The 15,361-nt window shown below is 42.7% G+C and overlaps 1 protein-coding gene across 1 annotated transcript; it reads right to left on the reverse strand.

Moving 5' to 3' along the window:
* Positions 1-211: 211 nt before the first annotated feature.
* On the reverse strand, positions 212-11,096 carry LOC146194525 (uncharacterized). Its single transcript, XM_084596071.1, has 5 exons — positions 10,983-11,096; positions 9,311-9,468; positions 4,178-4,251; positions 3,798-3,881; positions 212-444 (listed from the first exon to the last, which is right to left on the reverse strand). Exons 1-5 carry the CDS (start codon positions 11,094-11,096, stop codon positions 317-319), a joined length of 558 nt encoding a protein of 185 aa, XP_084452197.1. The 3' UTR covers positions 212-316.
* Between the last annotated feature and the right edge of the window lie 4,265 nt (positions 11,097-15,361).

Below are 15,361 nucleotides of genomic sequence, written 5' to 3' on the forward strand. Positions count from 1 at the left end.
GAAAACTCAGATGCAGAAGTATAAATCATATCTTGCACAAGCAGTACCCAAAACTACCGAGCGATATGTGCATGTGGGACGCAATAACGTTGTGATGGCAGTCAATATTTTTCTTATATTTTCTTCGTTATGGAGTTCTCACGAAGGTTAAGTGTTAGTAGTATAGTTTACATACCGTTCATAACTTGAAGGAGCAACACTGTTCTTTGTTGACAGAGCGATGCTTTATTTTTTTTTCGTGAAAAGTATAAATTTTGCTTTTAGATACTGCATGCCTTAGCCTCATAATTGTTTCAGGGCTATGTTTCATGTTTGCTCAGGGGCAGCTCTTGTCGTAAATCTGGTAGGTCTCTTTGAATCCACAGAGGAGTCCGAAAACAAACGAACAGCAAGTGTGCGATTGGCCAAGCTGATCCCCTGCCACCCACAGGCTGCATCCAGCCCCTGCAAAAGGAGAAACCATCAATTACGGGTATTGAAACAAGCCAACGTGAAAGGAATTTATCCTTCGCCGTGCAAGGCTGCACCTCATTTTGGCGCCGTCAAACAAGAATATTCAGAGGTATGCACACGGGCACTCATTTGCTCATTCACACATAAAGCTGGAAGCTGAACGATTTCCGAGCATTTTAGTGAAAACCCGAGTTATTTTCTATATTCGGTACACAATCTGTACAGCAGTAAGCAGCAATGTTTTAAAGGTAATGAATTGAATAGGCCCTAACTCGACATAATTTTATAGACAATAACTAGACTACGGCTCTATCAGCCGAAGACTGGGTTCTCCTGCGGACAATTGGCTCCTTTTGACCACCCGTGGCCTGAAGGAATGAATGCAAACCGCTAAACTCAGGTTTGCGGCCATTTGGGGCTATCTGCAAAGCCAAAAGAGAAAATTAACCATTTTAGTTTCTCGATCGCAGGAAGCTCGTGAAGGACGAGAAACGCCTAGAGACAAAAACTTCTAGTGGTATAAATGATTAAACATTATCATATCACAATAATATTTACTCCGTGATAGTGCTTCACCTACTGTCCGCTAGGCTTGGGCCTTGGGAAGGTACTTGGGCGGGCACGTTGAACATGCACATGGAACATGTTTGTGAGGAAAGTGTCTGCCCGGAAGTCCGCAGACCAACCTGAGCGGTATCCACTTGGTGCTCCTGCAGCGCCCTCTTTGTATTCATGAGAATACCAGCGAAATGTTCATGTATCCACCCACGATGGCGCGCGTACTGCTGAAAAAGTAATGCCGAGGAAGCCGTTTCTCTGGTCGCACATGCAAGGGGCTGTTCCGCTCTGGTGGAGAGAGATTGATTTTGGAGTCCTGCGTTAAGTTGCTCACATAGTATATAGTTTCTGTCTTCCCAAAGCAAGAGGTTGTCTTTACCTGAGCGTTTTTGTGAGCAATTGCTGCGGTTGTTTTGAATTTTTGTGTTTTATTAGCAGATATCAAAAATGGTTCTCGGAGCCGCAGAGAGACCCAGGTTGCCTGCATTCCGGGAGCATTCAGTGATGAAGACGCTGGATCTGTGTAGTTTCTTTTGCAGCCAGGCGCCCCGAACCACCATGGCTTATTCAAGCAACCACAGACGGTGTCGTACGACGAGCATTACGATTTGAGTTTGTGTTACGGTCTGATTGCTATTTAGCGAATTCGCTATATTCTTAAGGCGAAAGCCTTTAATAGCTCATGCGGTCGTGGACAAAGTGTGTTTCGCTTTTGCGGCGTTCTGATTGGCCGAGGCGAGATGCATCCCTGCCATCTCCAATGCCACGATTGAACGCGCACAAAGGAACGCCATGCGACAGGAGGGATGGTGTACCGTCCAAGCTCACACTTGCCGGAGAAAGTGTGATAGATACCGCGCCTTTCCTTCCTGTTAACCAATTATAATTATATGTAGCACTGCAATGAATGTCGACAAGAGGCTAATGCTGGGAGGCAAATTATATGATAGGAAAGGTAGGCTTTCGTCATTCTCCTCTTAAAAAAAGAATCTATGAGACCCTCTATTTTTTTCTTCAAGCAATACGTTTAGTGCAGTCCAAACGCTATGAATACATTTATGAACAATTTGCTTACTTACAGCCGATGATATAAACCCTAACTCCTGCAGTATTACCTAATAAACATATATTCATTAGCCCTCCGATGAGGCGTTACGGCGCTTTTCTGCTGAGTGTAAAGTCGCAGAGTTGATCTCGGATGTGGCGGTGAGTTACCATACAGGCTAAATGCAAGTTCGCTGCGCACCAATCGAGGTTTGTCCATGCACGGTAAAGTATCCCGAGTAATCTTGTTACCCGGAAGTCATCCACTGCGGCATGCCACAAAATGTTTGTAAATTTGTCTCGGTAAACAATTTGCGTCCAATATTACGTACCATATACATAACAATGGTTGCTTCACATTATTCTTTGCACGCATGAGTGTTGCGTACAAACGTTTTATTGCGGGTGTTTAGTTTCGGCTGTCTTATGACTGGCAAGTTCGTAGAACGATTACAGATAAGAATCAACATCGCTCAGATATACCGCTTGACAAAAACGTGTTCTGTGAAATAATTTCAACGAAATGGACCTTTGCTGTTGAATAAAAAGGTCATATGTTTCTTTCAATGTCATGTAGCGCTCATTATTCGCACTATGCGCTCTGTGACACACGACGCAGTACGTCACGTGTGTGTTTCGTTTCCTTAGTGACCGTCTTTTTTTCGCGCTGAAGTTCTGTGGAAGCAAAGTAACCAACTTGCCCATAAGCTAGTTTTATTCAGGCTCTCATTGGTCGCCCAGTACACGCTTCTCTGCTTCTAAGATACTATACGCCACTAGTATGTTATTTCTACGATCCGTTTTATGAGGAAACCTCATTGTGGCGCGTGCTCAGCAGTTTTCGCTTAAGAAGCAACACTTTGTATTTTGATTATTACATTGTTTGTGTGTATACCTTATTGCGTGTGTTGGGCGTGTGAGGGAGGGAGGAGGTAACGAAATTAACTGCGATTATGCAGTAATGTCTGAGGTCCCAGAAAAACAGGATAATTTCCATTTCTTTTTGGCTTCAAGCACGTCGAGAGTTTCTGGGGAGAAGATGCACAGGATGCTAGGAGAGGCGCCAAGTGTAAGCCTTGTTATCGGCTTACTGGGATTCCACTAGACTAGATGAACAGTAGAAACGTTTTCCCTTACCTTTTTTTGCGACAAAGCTGATCATCGACGAAAAATAACAATGAGCGGAATGAAAGGCACTAAAGCCCAATTCTTGATAGGAACTTTATCGGTTCTTTCGTTAACTTTGGCAGTGCCTTGTGCATCATACCACCTATGCCTCAGGGTTGTCAGAGCGATATACAAGTTGTAGGGAATGCAATGCCAGATTGATTTGTAATGCCTTTGTTTCGAATCATTTTCACCGCGTATAGTGCGCTGCGTAAAGCAGCCCATGCAATAACGTCAGTAGCTAGTTTGAAGGCAGCAATGAGTCTTTTACCTGTAACATTAAATTACAACGTGCTGCTTTGAAGAGGTCAGAGACCGCAGAGAGGAAGGAAAGTGGGTAACACTGTTGGTTTGTCACAACAATTCAATCGTTCGCCTTTAGAATACCCTTGAAGTTGCGACCTGAACACCCCCATTGCGCACAATTCTAGAAACTGCATTTTAAGTAGTGAAGCAGCAGCATTTTTTCACGCAACAAAAATCTTGGTTCGTCTTTAAAACCGAGAACATATGGTGCGGTGAAGGCCGTGCTTTGTAGTCTGCACTACACTTCACAAGGATGGGTACAAACTCACCTTTTTCAATATAGCTGTGCCGGACCACCTTGCAGACATGGCAGTCTCGATACGATACTGTAAGATTTACCGAAACGCCTGGGTCTGGAATTCAATCAGAAAGATAAACTTCAGATGTCCGTCCGCTGTCTCCTGCCCAGTAATAGCCGCATGCGGCCCTGGCAGCCTCGTATGAGCGAAGCAAAAGGCCTTGCCCAGGGTTGGCGTCGAATAGTTCGTCACTGTATGCTCAGTTTGTGCAATATAGGACGTTTGATTGTAGACTGCTCAAAGATGCGGGCTATCTAGACATCTTATTAAAGACATGAATGAAAATGCTGTTTTCCAGTTAGTTAAAGTTTCTGTACTCAGTTGATGTAGCAATGAGAATCGCTACTCACTATCCGCCAGTGCCACGTTGAGAATATTTTTCGCCGTGTATCCAGGTGACGACATCAACTTGAACACGGTGTTTCTGAGAAAAAAAAAGAACCATTAAGCAAGAGAAGTACGAAAAATATGCCCTCACAAATCGTCTCCTTGTGAATTTTGTTGCTGCCACCATGTATGTACTTCTACCTTAATAAATATATAAAACTACACCGCTCAAAATACAATTTAATGAAACATCAGAGAACATTTAGAGGCAGGGAGCATATACAGAAGTTGTCTTTTTTTGCGTCTGAGAAGTCGTGGAAGCTATGCGTGAACGTGCCTCGAAACGTGGCAGCTTCAAAAAGGTCCGCAGCTGTTTCCACACGATGTCAACAGCACAAAAGTTATTCGCATTTAGGAATACACTTGTTCGCGGCGATGTTTAGCAGTCTGAAATGCCCACATAAACACGTCTACACCAGAATCGAAATCGTGGAAACAACCGAATAAATTTAGAGCAAAATGAAGTCAAAATAAATGTACAGTTCAGAAAAATGAATACATATGTCACAACTAATTTCCAAATATTAGATATGCAGCTGTCGAATCTCTTATAGGACCTTTACTTTCAAAATAATAGTGGGACATGGTTGGAAACGCGAAAGGCCATTTCTCCATTCAGCATTCGGCTCTAGGCTATTGCATTTCACTCTGCTTGAGAACGGGTAAGGCAAGTTAGAATATATTTAGTGGTAATGGAGTTCACCAAGAGACACACAATTCTATCAAATTGATAGTTGGAACTTATTGGTAGGTTTTAATTGTAAAGATGCTATGTATTATTTTATCTGCTCAAGGCTGAAAGTAACAAAAGGTGAGAGTGGCAGTTATGTGAAATTCTAAGCAATATTATAAAATTGCGTACACAGAATTAATCAAATAATTTGCAATTTGTATACGTTGTCGTGGCACAAAAAACGAATCAGCGACAGCTATTAAAATAAATGCGGAAATGGTAAACCCAAGTTTGCTTCAAAATAGGAGTGGGGTCTGCATTGATATGCCACGCCAACTACACGAGACAATGTAACTAAAATACCCCCCCCCCCCTCCCATAATAGTGCCCCAAAATAATTTCTCAGAAAAGAAATGAAACTGAGAAAATTATTATTAGCTGTTATGCCTATTCTTGAACCACCCACCTCCATAGACTAATCGAAGAATGTAGATGCTTGGAGTTTGCTCTTGGTTTGTTTACATTCACTGTTTTAATAGTTTCTATTTTTAGCTCAGTAAAAAGAGATGGTCGTTCAATTGATAACATGTGCCAGTATTGCGCATCTAACAATGCATTTCCCTCGTCTTTGTATAAAATATATCTAGGCTAAATGCCCAATTTAATGAATTGACTGCAATTTATAAAAACCTTGAAACGTAGCGCGCCAAGAAAGAAGCCCTCAAGGACATCCCGGCCTGCAAATTTAAATCAGAATAATGTGGTTGTACTTGGACTAAGTTGTGCCGTAAGCTCAGATATAATTTGATTTCTAGAAAATATTTGTCAAATTTATCTATTTCTGGTTTTATTAAGCTAGAGTGGGAATGCAAGTGAAGAGTGTATCAAGTCAATATCTATTTCAAGTCGAAATTTTGCTGTGGCAGAACAAACAGTTATTTCTTCAAATAAATCTAAATCGGTGTTCTTGCTTCTTCTAGGCCTTCCAGAAGGCTAGCTTGTGATTATCAAGAGTAATAAAACTGGGAATGAACAAAGCTTTCCAAGTGTTACTAGAATGTAAGCATGCTAAAGTAAGGCGGTAATTATTGATATCTTTACAATCTTTTTATGAACCCAACAGAGACTTTGCTGAATTGTATTCATCTCATCAAAAACACTTCACAATCAAAGGATTTTTCTGAGCAGGTCGAGTGTGCTTTCAGCGCGTTCCAGGGATGAGGTACCGCTACGAGTAGCGCGAGTGAAGTTGGTCGGGCCGGACAGCGAGATCTTGTTGCGGTGCGAAAATTGCAGTAGGTTTCATATCATTGAGTATTTTAGCGACCGCCGTGGCCATAAGGTAGAAAGTGTATATATGGTGTAACTCAGTTTCTATGCTTCAGCCATAAGACCGCCTATTAATGTCATCCTTCTGCAACATGTCGTGCCCAAAGAAGCACACCTCCCCCGAAGAATCCACGTTGCGAAACAATCACCCAAGTCTAGATGACTGAGAACGAAACTTGTATCTTCTGACGACATCAAATTGTTTAGCTTGCAAGAGCAGCAAGAAGAGATGTCACATCAGTGTCACTGACTTGAAGATACACATACGGAAGTTTGCCACACAGAGAAAGAATCTGAAGTCGAACGCGCAGTCTGCATACGAAGTCTAGTGCTGGCGAAACCGACATTTAGAGCTCAGCGTCGTGGCCGTCAGAGTACCTTGCCTCTGATGGGCAAGTGCAAACGATGATTGAGAAAATTAGCACGTGCGCAAGTAAGGATGCGAGGTAATGGGTAATAAATGTAGCCCCTTGTCTAGCCCATGAAGCGACGTTACGTGGCAGACTGATTAAGGCCTTCGGAAAAGGATAAATTTAAAAATAGGCCAAAGTAAGTCGAACAACTCTTGAGGTGGTCTAAGGCTTTGAGTCTTCTAACAAATTTAGCCCATTGCAATTATCCAATAGACACGTCCATAAACGCTGGTTTGACCACATTCGCAGAGGCTAATTTTAGACAGAAACGGTGTGTACTATGCGATGTCGGCTCTCAAGAATTATCCCGAGGCAGGCCAAACTTCCTGCGCCTTCAACTACAGCATCAGTTATAAGCGGCGGGACGTAATGACTTCAGAGGTCCATGATGAGTTCAGTTTCGCGTGCTGTTTACACAGATAAAACCCTCTGTAGTAAACGGGATATATGTGTGGACATATACGGCGTTCTAAAACAATGTTTTCAGCATCTTGTTATAAAGGAACAAAAACGAAATGGCGCTACTAGGACATAATGCCTAAACATAAACTGGGAACATATACTGTGTTTAAAATGCCAAAATGAGACTGAGTAAGAAGCACATGCCCGAAACAAACTGCAAAGGGATAAAACAATTTTAGGCCGGAAGTCAATCTGTTGAAAGACTGAAGTTGAATTCCATATGCGATAGACCGAGATAACGGCTTTAATAAAGGCTGCATTCCTCAGTTATCTAGTAAATCTAGCAACTCTTTAACCATCAAAGTAATGTCAAAAAGCATTACGGCAGGTGACATTCCTCCCATGTGTGGAGCCTCACAAACTAGCGGGGAATCTGCACAATGGCGAAGAGGACGGAAGGAGCAGCGCGTAGTAGTATTTGCGTGTGGACTAGTTGGTTAGATGACACTGAAGACCTCTGGCGCGTCATACTTACACACAAACACAACTCACACATAAGAGATTAAAGCAAGACGTTCACAGTGATGATTCGCTCAATACCAACTGGCTGTTATTTGTGACACGAAGAAGAAGAAAGCATTACAAAAAGACCTAATGCTACTATAAGAAGAAAACTGCAAATTTGGGAAAAGGGTGAGGAAAAAATTCTGAAGGAATAATAAAACGACAAATATGGCAGATCGTGTCTCTAATCTTGTCATATTGTCTGAACGAAGCAATGTCACTTTCTTTCTGCTGAGCGCCACAGGCGGAACACTCACGCATTCCCCTTCTTCACCCGAAATCATCCTAAATGCTTGGATAATCCAGATTTTCAAAGTTTTTTGTCAACGTGTCTTTTCGAAGTGTCGTTTGCACCGGCAGGCACTTTGGTCTCCCTGAACCTTCCTACACAATGTTTACCCTTCGAGGCCTGTTGAGCATCTTCCGTTCGACTGCGAGAGCAATGGGTCGCCAGGTTTCCCGGAGCCAATAATGCGGCACACGCGTTTCTGTGTTCCCTTAACATCTGACTGAGGCATTGGCCTGTCTGCTCCACATAGGCCTTCCCACATGTCAGGGGATTCTTGTACACAACACCTTTGCGGCAGGTGACAAAGCGCTCTCTATGCAGCACGCCGCATGCTTCCTTGGTCTCACTCGTTCCGTTCACCTTCCTGCACAGACTCTTAACTTGCTCGGTGCAGATAGCACGACCCTAACTTCATATCGGCTTGCGATCTTCTTAAGACAATGAGAGATTCCATGTACGTAGGGCAGACCAATATCTCCTCTTTTTCCTCTCTTTAAGCTCTCTTGCTCGGGGTCGCACATTCTTCAAACATCTTTCAGCCGCAGATGTTAAAATGCGCTTATGATATTCATTTCTCTGCAAACTCTCAATCTGTAGTTTGACCATATCGCCCATCAAGTGTGGACAATATTTGATCAATGCCTGTCGTAAAAACAAGTCAGCTAGCCTCCTCACGATCAACTCTATATGACGGGAGTCGTAAGGAAGGTGGCATTTTGCCGCTCGTGTCCAATAAAACCAACACGGGTGATCTTCGTGAAGCACAAGACATATTCAAGTACTGGATTTTGCATTCTCTGGTAGCTCAAACGTGAACTCAAGCACCGGATGTGCATTAGAAAATAGTGCCCCCATGCTCTTAACTTTGCTTTCTATATATTCTGCATACGACAGGAAAACTAAAAGAGCACCAACATATCGGAATGCCTTGGCAACTCCAGCTTCCTTCATACGAATAAAAAGTGTCCTATAACTCTTGGCAGGGAATAGGTCACTCAATATAGGAGCGCGCTGTGGCAGTGCTTTATTCTGGTCTCAATGAGAGAGAGAGAAAGAGAGAGGCAGAGATAATAGAAAGAGAGAGACAAAATGGTCGGAAGAAAGAGGAGTGAGGAAGAGGTGAGGATGAAGAGCGGAACGCGATTGTCGAGGAGAAAGTGCGTATGAAGATTGTGATGCTCTGCGGCTACTTGTAAGGTAAATATTTTAGTTAATATTATCGTCATGCTCCGCCAGGTACTGCGATGATAAGTAGTGTACAACTAAGTTATTTTAAGTCACTTGCAGAATCGTAAACTAGGAGTACAGTCTGTAAAATAGCTTAAAAATCTTGATGATGGGCATACATTTTATTAGAACCTTCCGTTCATGACATTCGATGGTGCTGAAGGCGCATCCCAAATTGATACTTAAAAACAGGACTTACATAACTCTGTCAGGGGGATATTCGTATACAACGGTGGCCGTGTCTGCGACAAAGTCACCAGTCATTGTCCCTTTCACGCACTTTGCATTTCCACCCAAAAGAGGGTCCCATTCGAAATTCCTGTAGATCAGATGCCATGAATGATCCGGAGGAAAACACTGCAAGAATAGAGTTCCCGGTAGTTCAGGATTAAGGATACGATATGTTATAAAATTGGCAAAGAGGATGTAGAGAAATTTTTCGTAGCATAAATTGAATGCCATTTTTTGGCAATCATTTGAAGAATACTGCATGCATCGTCTTTTGCGAAACACAGGAAGCGTAGCGTATTACCAGCACGGAATATAGGCTCCGGTGTTTAATTGCGTTACTACGCCGCATTGAAATGAAATGCACACTGTGAATTACTGTGAAATAATAGACAGAAGTGAAATACGAAGAAGGTGGTAGCTAATAGGCTAGAATTATGAAAATGTTAGGCAGCAGCTCGTTTATCTTGAATTTCGATTCTCAGAAGATACTCATACATTGCGCTTCCGGCTCAGTTCAGTTCAGAAGTGCAGTCGTGTCCGACTCTTCGTGACCATATGGACCATATCACGCCACGCTTTCCGGTCTCCCACTATCTTCCTAACATCCCATAACTTCATCTGCAGCGCCTCGAGGATGCCATCTAACCGTCGCGTTCGCTGCCTACCCTTTCTTCGGTGACCCTCAACCTTTCCTAACGTCAAATCTTTCTCCAGCGACTCTTCTCTTCTCATCAGATGACCTAAGTAGCTGAGCTTTAACTTTAGAATTTGACTCTCCAATGAGCAGTGCAGCGGTGGCGTAGCGGTAGAACATCCGCCTCGCATGCAAGAGGACCGGGGTTCAAATCCCGGTGCCGCGCAACTCTCCACCGGAGGACAAAAAAAAAAAAAAAAATCCGCGTGTCGATGGAATTGCACATACAGGTTTGAGGTGCGACCTGATGCCGGTAAAAACCTCCGGCAACGCACTCCCTCACCAGAACAGGAGTTGGCCACCCTGGTGCAGTAATTGGCCACAACCTCCTATGATAAGCTCCATAAGAAGCTCGCAGGGGTCAAGTGGGTGCAGCTAGCACAGAACCGGGTTAAGTGGAGAAATATGGGAGAGGCCTTCGCCCTGCAGTGGGTATAATCAGGCTGATGATGATGATGATGATGATGAGCAGTCAGGGTTTATGAGCGCTTCCGGCTACTTGTTGTAAAACGCATCATGTTATAAGGCTCGGGCTTTCAGCGCATCATTTGATACTTTGCACAAACGGCAGCCGTTCGCAGTGTTTAAAAATGTGTATCTACGAACTCCGGCAAGAGCAGAAGGATGTCCCACATGCGCGTAATGTAAAAACAAAGCGCAATCATCCACCATCTTCTGTTCTCAGAGCTGTCACAGGAGGAAAAAGAGGAATTTATTACACTATTTTGTGCCAAACTCTCATATAACCACGTTTTCCCATGCGAACAAAAAACTCCCTTAGATAGCTAAAACTGACCCAATTTGTACCTGTGACGTATCAGCTGCTCCCTAATTCACTCCTTGATCAATATTGATCTTCTCACTGATCGATTTCTTGAGTATTCAGGAAGCCAAACTGAAGAAAGTTTATCCTTGGAAATTGTTTTGAGGGAGTAGACAAAATTACCTCTGACTCGTCCTGGAATGGGCCAAGATCAGGATTCAGGTCAAGGTGGTGCTGACCTGCGACGACAGACAACAGGCTTACCAGCAGGGGAAAGAAAGCTGATGGAACAACCATGTCGCAAGGAGTGTTCCGTTCCTCCAGCAATTGACGGCTTACTTTATATACATATATACTACTTGGCACCAAGATTATTTGCAGGTGTAGGTGCTACAATACGCAACTGCCAAACATGTCACACTCTGCTAACTCCCTTGCAGTGAGACAAGCTAAAGACGAATGGCTCACTATGTGCACTGAACGCTAACTGTCATATATATTTTATCGTCCCGCATGCTCGCCAGGTGCTTGCTACTCCGATTTCTCTGCACCGCGGATCTCATAGAAAGCAAATTGGCCTGCGGGAGGGGTTCTTTGACAGCATAACATGCGTCGTTGCTTTTTAAAAGCGAGGGGGGAAATTTAAGATTGCCTTGCGGCATGAGCATTGCAACGAAACAGAGTCCATTTGCCATGTGCCGTCAAAACACAGCCCAATCGAGTTTGCTGTTCGAAGGGCTGACGTTTCTTGTATTGATTCAGGGTTTCGTACCGCTGTCTCCTGCTGTATCAATCACATAACCCATAAATTAAAAAAGCGGAAGAATCCTTGTAGAATAAAAATCTATCGGGGCCACCAATTTCCAAGCTTGGGTATCGACCTCTCCCAGTGTAGAGAAGAGTAGATTACAAGGAAATATGGACAGCTTCACATGTGTATCCTATCCATGTTGATGCTCACTTTGTATATATATATATATATATATATATATATATATATATATATATATATATATATATATATATATATATATATATATATATATATGCAGGAGCATCACTGATTGCAGCCAGGTAGAACACAGTTCATTTCAGGAGCATTGAACCCATCTCTCTTTTGTTAGGAAAGAGGGAGATGAACACCCCTGGAAATTGGTTGGAATTAAATATAAATGCCTTATAACAGCATTCATCACACAGCAGCGACTCTGAACGAATGCATGCTGAGCAGCAGTAGAGGTATCTTGCTAGCCGCTATTACTTGACGATGCAAGTAATGCTACGCATGAGATGTTAATTATGCACCACTTCGTAACGCGAAACAGCATAACGGGAACACGAACCCTATAGCGAACAATGTAACGGAAACACGAGACAACAGGTTTATGTTCCCGATGCGTTGTTTGCTCTGATAACGTATAATGAAAGCTGATGTTGTGCTGTTAGCTGATCTGTCATAGCACTAACTTATAACACACATCTGTGTTCAGTGGCAAGACCGCAAAGGTCAGTAATGAGAAACTCAAGCCACGGTTCACCAAATGAACATAGTCTTTCAACGACAGACGGACACAGGAAAATAAGAAAGTCATATCTTGCATGTCATCAAAACCTGTCATCAAACGGGTGCAAGACAGCCAAATAAAAAGTTTCGTTCAAGTGCAACGCCAGTGTCTTCGTTTGTAGCTACTGGGCTTGTCAACACTACGTGACAGATAGTAGAGCACGCGGCTCAAGCTTCAGCGGTTCTATCCGTAAAACTCTTAGCAGTACCTCCTGGTTCAAAGCAGCTGAGCTCTCCTCGTCTCGCGTCCACCGTAGTGTATGCAAAGCTTTTTTACATGTTGCCTCGCTCAAATTAGCGACAAAACCAGCCGGTGTAACTGAAGCTCTCCTTCTCAGCACGTTATTGCTGTAAGTTGCACTTACTACGCATCATATGTGTTTGTAAGTTTCGCTGCTGGCTGCACTGCTCTTTTTTGTGTTCTGCGTGCCAGAAGCCGGCTGAGGGCAAAATGTTTGTCTGTTCGAATTGCATAGGAAATTATCCCATAAACAAATGTTGTTTCGCTATTACAAAACAAGCGTGCAATAAAATGTTTACGGTGGAGCGTGATAAGTGCGAATGTCAGACCTGCATGCCTAGCTTTAGATTCCAGTCTTAGCGATGTCTTATTTAAAACCGGTTTTCGAATGTTACACCTACATTTCACCAAGTAACCAACACCGCTAAGATGCTCATAATAAATGTTGCGAAACAGCTTCCTTTCAAAGAAACATGTGAAAGAATGGCTTGTACTCTCACTGATAATAAAGTCTCTATTGCTTCCCTCTCAAAAATGTAAGATTATATGCTCTCTTCCACAACCGCTAATGAAACGGAGCTATCCCAGCTACGAAAACACGTGGAAACACTTTCTGACACATTCGCCAAACCGAAATGCTGGACGAAACGACAATTGATTTGAACAAAAGTGAGCAATATATTACAGACATTTTAATATTGAAATTCATGGTCTGTCTTTCAAAACGACTGAAGACTTGATGGAAATCATGCGTGACCTGTCGAACGACTGAAGATACGAAACTTCCAGGAAGCTGAAATCTGCAAGTACATCGTCTGCCTATCCAGGAAATATAGCTCTAGGTCACCCATCCTTGTGCAAGTGTAGAATGCACTAGGGAAATAGAAATTTTTTCGCGCTCAGACACTTCACATGACCTCGTTCAACCTGAAGTGTTTCCTCGGCTGTTCAAAAACGAAAACCGGACGCGATTGAACCAGGAGCTGTACTCTTCGTCCCGCTCCGAAGATTAAGAAAAATGCGAGAAGTTTGTATGATCAAGGAACAGAAACGTTCTAGCACAGAAGACCGCGGTAACCCCTTTCAATGCAGTAGAAAAATATTCGGACTTAGATAGAACCGCCTAGACATGTTTGAGATCAAATATATCAGATGCATTCATTTTGTGATGTAAATAGCTACATGTTTCTGATGCCTCCGCTGACAGTTTTAAGGTTACGCATTTCAATATTAGCAGCCTTCGTAACCATCAGACCCAGTTTTGGTTGATTACGTCATCATCCCGGCCTATGTTCAACACTTTTATACTCACATAAATTACCATATCATCTGAAATTCGTCCGCAGCATTCATTGTTAGGCTACCAAACTTTGTCGTACATGTATTCCATCAGAAAAGGAGGCGGGATAGCAGTTTTTATAAGCAACAGATGGAAAGTTTCAACGATAACATTTCTTTTTTCCCGCGATAAAGTAGTTTCTCTGAGCCTAAACACGCCCACTATTTGATACCGCGTATTTTGGTTGGCTTCCTTCCAGTAGCAACGCCCGACCTTTCTTAGCTAAATCTGATACTGCATTGTCATCCCTATGGCTTGAAGAGAAGTTATGCATTATAGGCGGCGTCAATATTGACCTTTCATTGTGTCTTTCAACAAGCCACTCGTGAATAATTTTTGTGTCCTGCATTGATTGCCTGTTCGTTCGTGTTAAAAATCTAGCCCTAAAATTCGCAATGGCTTAAAGTAAACTTCCTGACTATACCTTTTTCTGTGTTTCCTGCTCAGTTAGTTGTCCACACATCGCTACGGCATCTAATAATTCTAAAACCTACTTTCTATGCTTGAGCGCAGAACGTTTCATAGACTGCTAGCCAGTTATGATTGGAAGTCCGTGTCCCCCCTTATAGCCTATATGGCAAGCCAAAACAAGAGTTCGAGATGTTAAAAAATGCTACCGGAACAGTGCACGTAAGACAAGTAACTTGGGCTGCAAGTACACTCTTCTGACACAGTCGCAGCTCTAAAAGAAAAGGACTTACTTCAGTAAAATTTAGGCGAGCACCGAATTGCTAACACCCACACATGTCAATATGCGAATTTGAGAACCAAAGGTAATGTGATGACCGGCTCCGCGAAACGAATTCTCCTTTGAGATAAATTTAATGCCCCACGTTCAAGTAGTAAAAAAACGTGTTCGGTAATAAACAGGTTAAGGGGTATTAGTAGCGAAGCTAATGTAGAGCAATACTTTCCTTTGAATCCATCCAGCGGCGGACATACTACTGCTGAACAGTTTTATAGCTACTTCTCTAGTGTAATTATTGATGCAAGCTCACGGGGAGGTTCACGCGCACTGCAACACAGCATTCGTGAATCAGCATATTTGCCCTCAATTTATCCCAAAGAGCTAAGGTCTAAGGTATTAAAATTATTAAAGCTTGAGTTATTGATGGTATCTCCATGCTGACTTGCGTACAGCATATTAGTATTTTGAAAATAATTTGCCAGTTTTGATCGATCGCATAATTTCAAGTGGCCATGTTCTTGTCAAACTGAAAACAGGCATACTTTTACTGATATATGTAAGCAGTGAGAGTAATAAGGTAGAAAATTATCTGCCGATTTCTCTGACATCTATAGCTCCAACACTTCAATAACATCTACTTTTTACGATGACAGATTTTCTAGGGAGAACAACATTTTTCCGCCCTTCAGTATGCTTTCCGGAAAGCAAAAGCCCTCAAACTGTTCTGGCA

The sequence above is a fragment of the Amblyomma maculatum genome, chromosome 3, assembly GCF_055883805.1.
Source record: "Amblyomma maculatum isolate TAMU_Amacu chromosome 3, ASM5588380v1, whole genome shotgun sequence".
NCBI classification, from domain to species: domain Eukaryota; kingdom Metazoa; phylum Arthropoda; class Arachnida; order Ixodida; family Ixodidae; genus Amblyomma; species Amblyomma maculatum.

Bases quoted from the DNA above. Each gene is read 5' to 3' on its own strand.
- LOC146194525 (XM_084596071.1), bottom strand. From the start codon at position 11,096: ATGGTTGTTCCATCAGCTTTCTTTCCCCTGCTGGTAAGCCTGTTGTCT. The intron at 4,252-9,310 runs GTAAGTCCTGTT...TTTTTTTCTCAG, and splicing joins TATCCCCCTGACAGAGTTAT to AAACACCGTGTTCAAGTTGA. The intron at 445-3,797 runs GTGAGTTTGTAC...CTCCTTTTGCAG, and splicing joins GCACAGCTATATTGAAAAAG to GGGCTGGATGCAGCCTGTGG.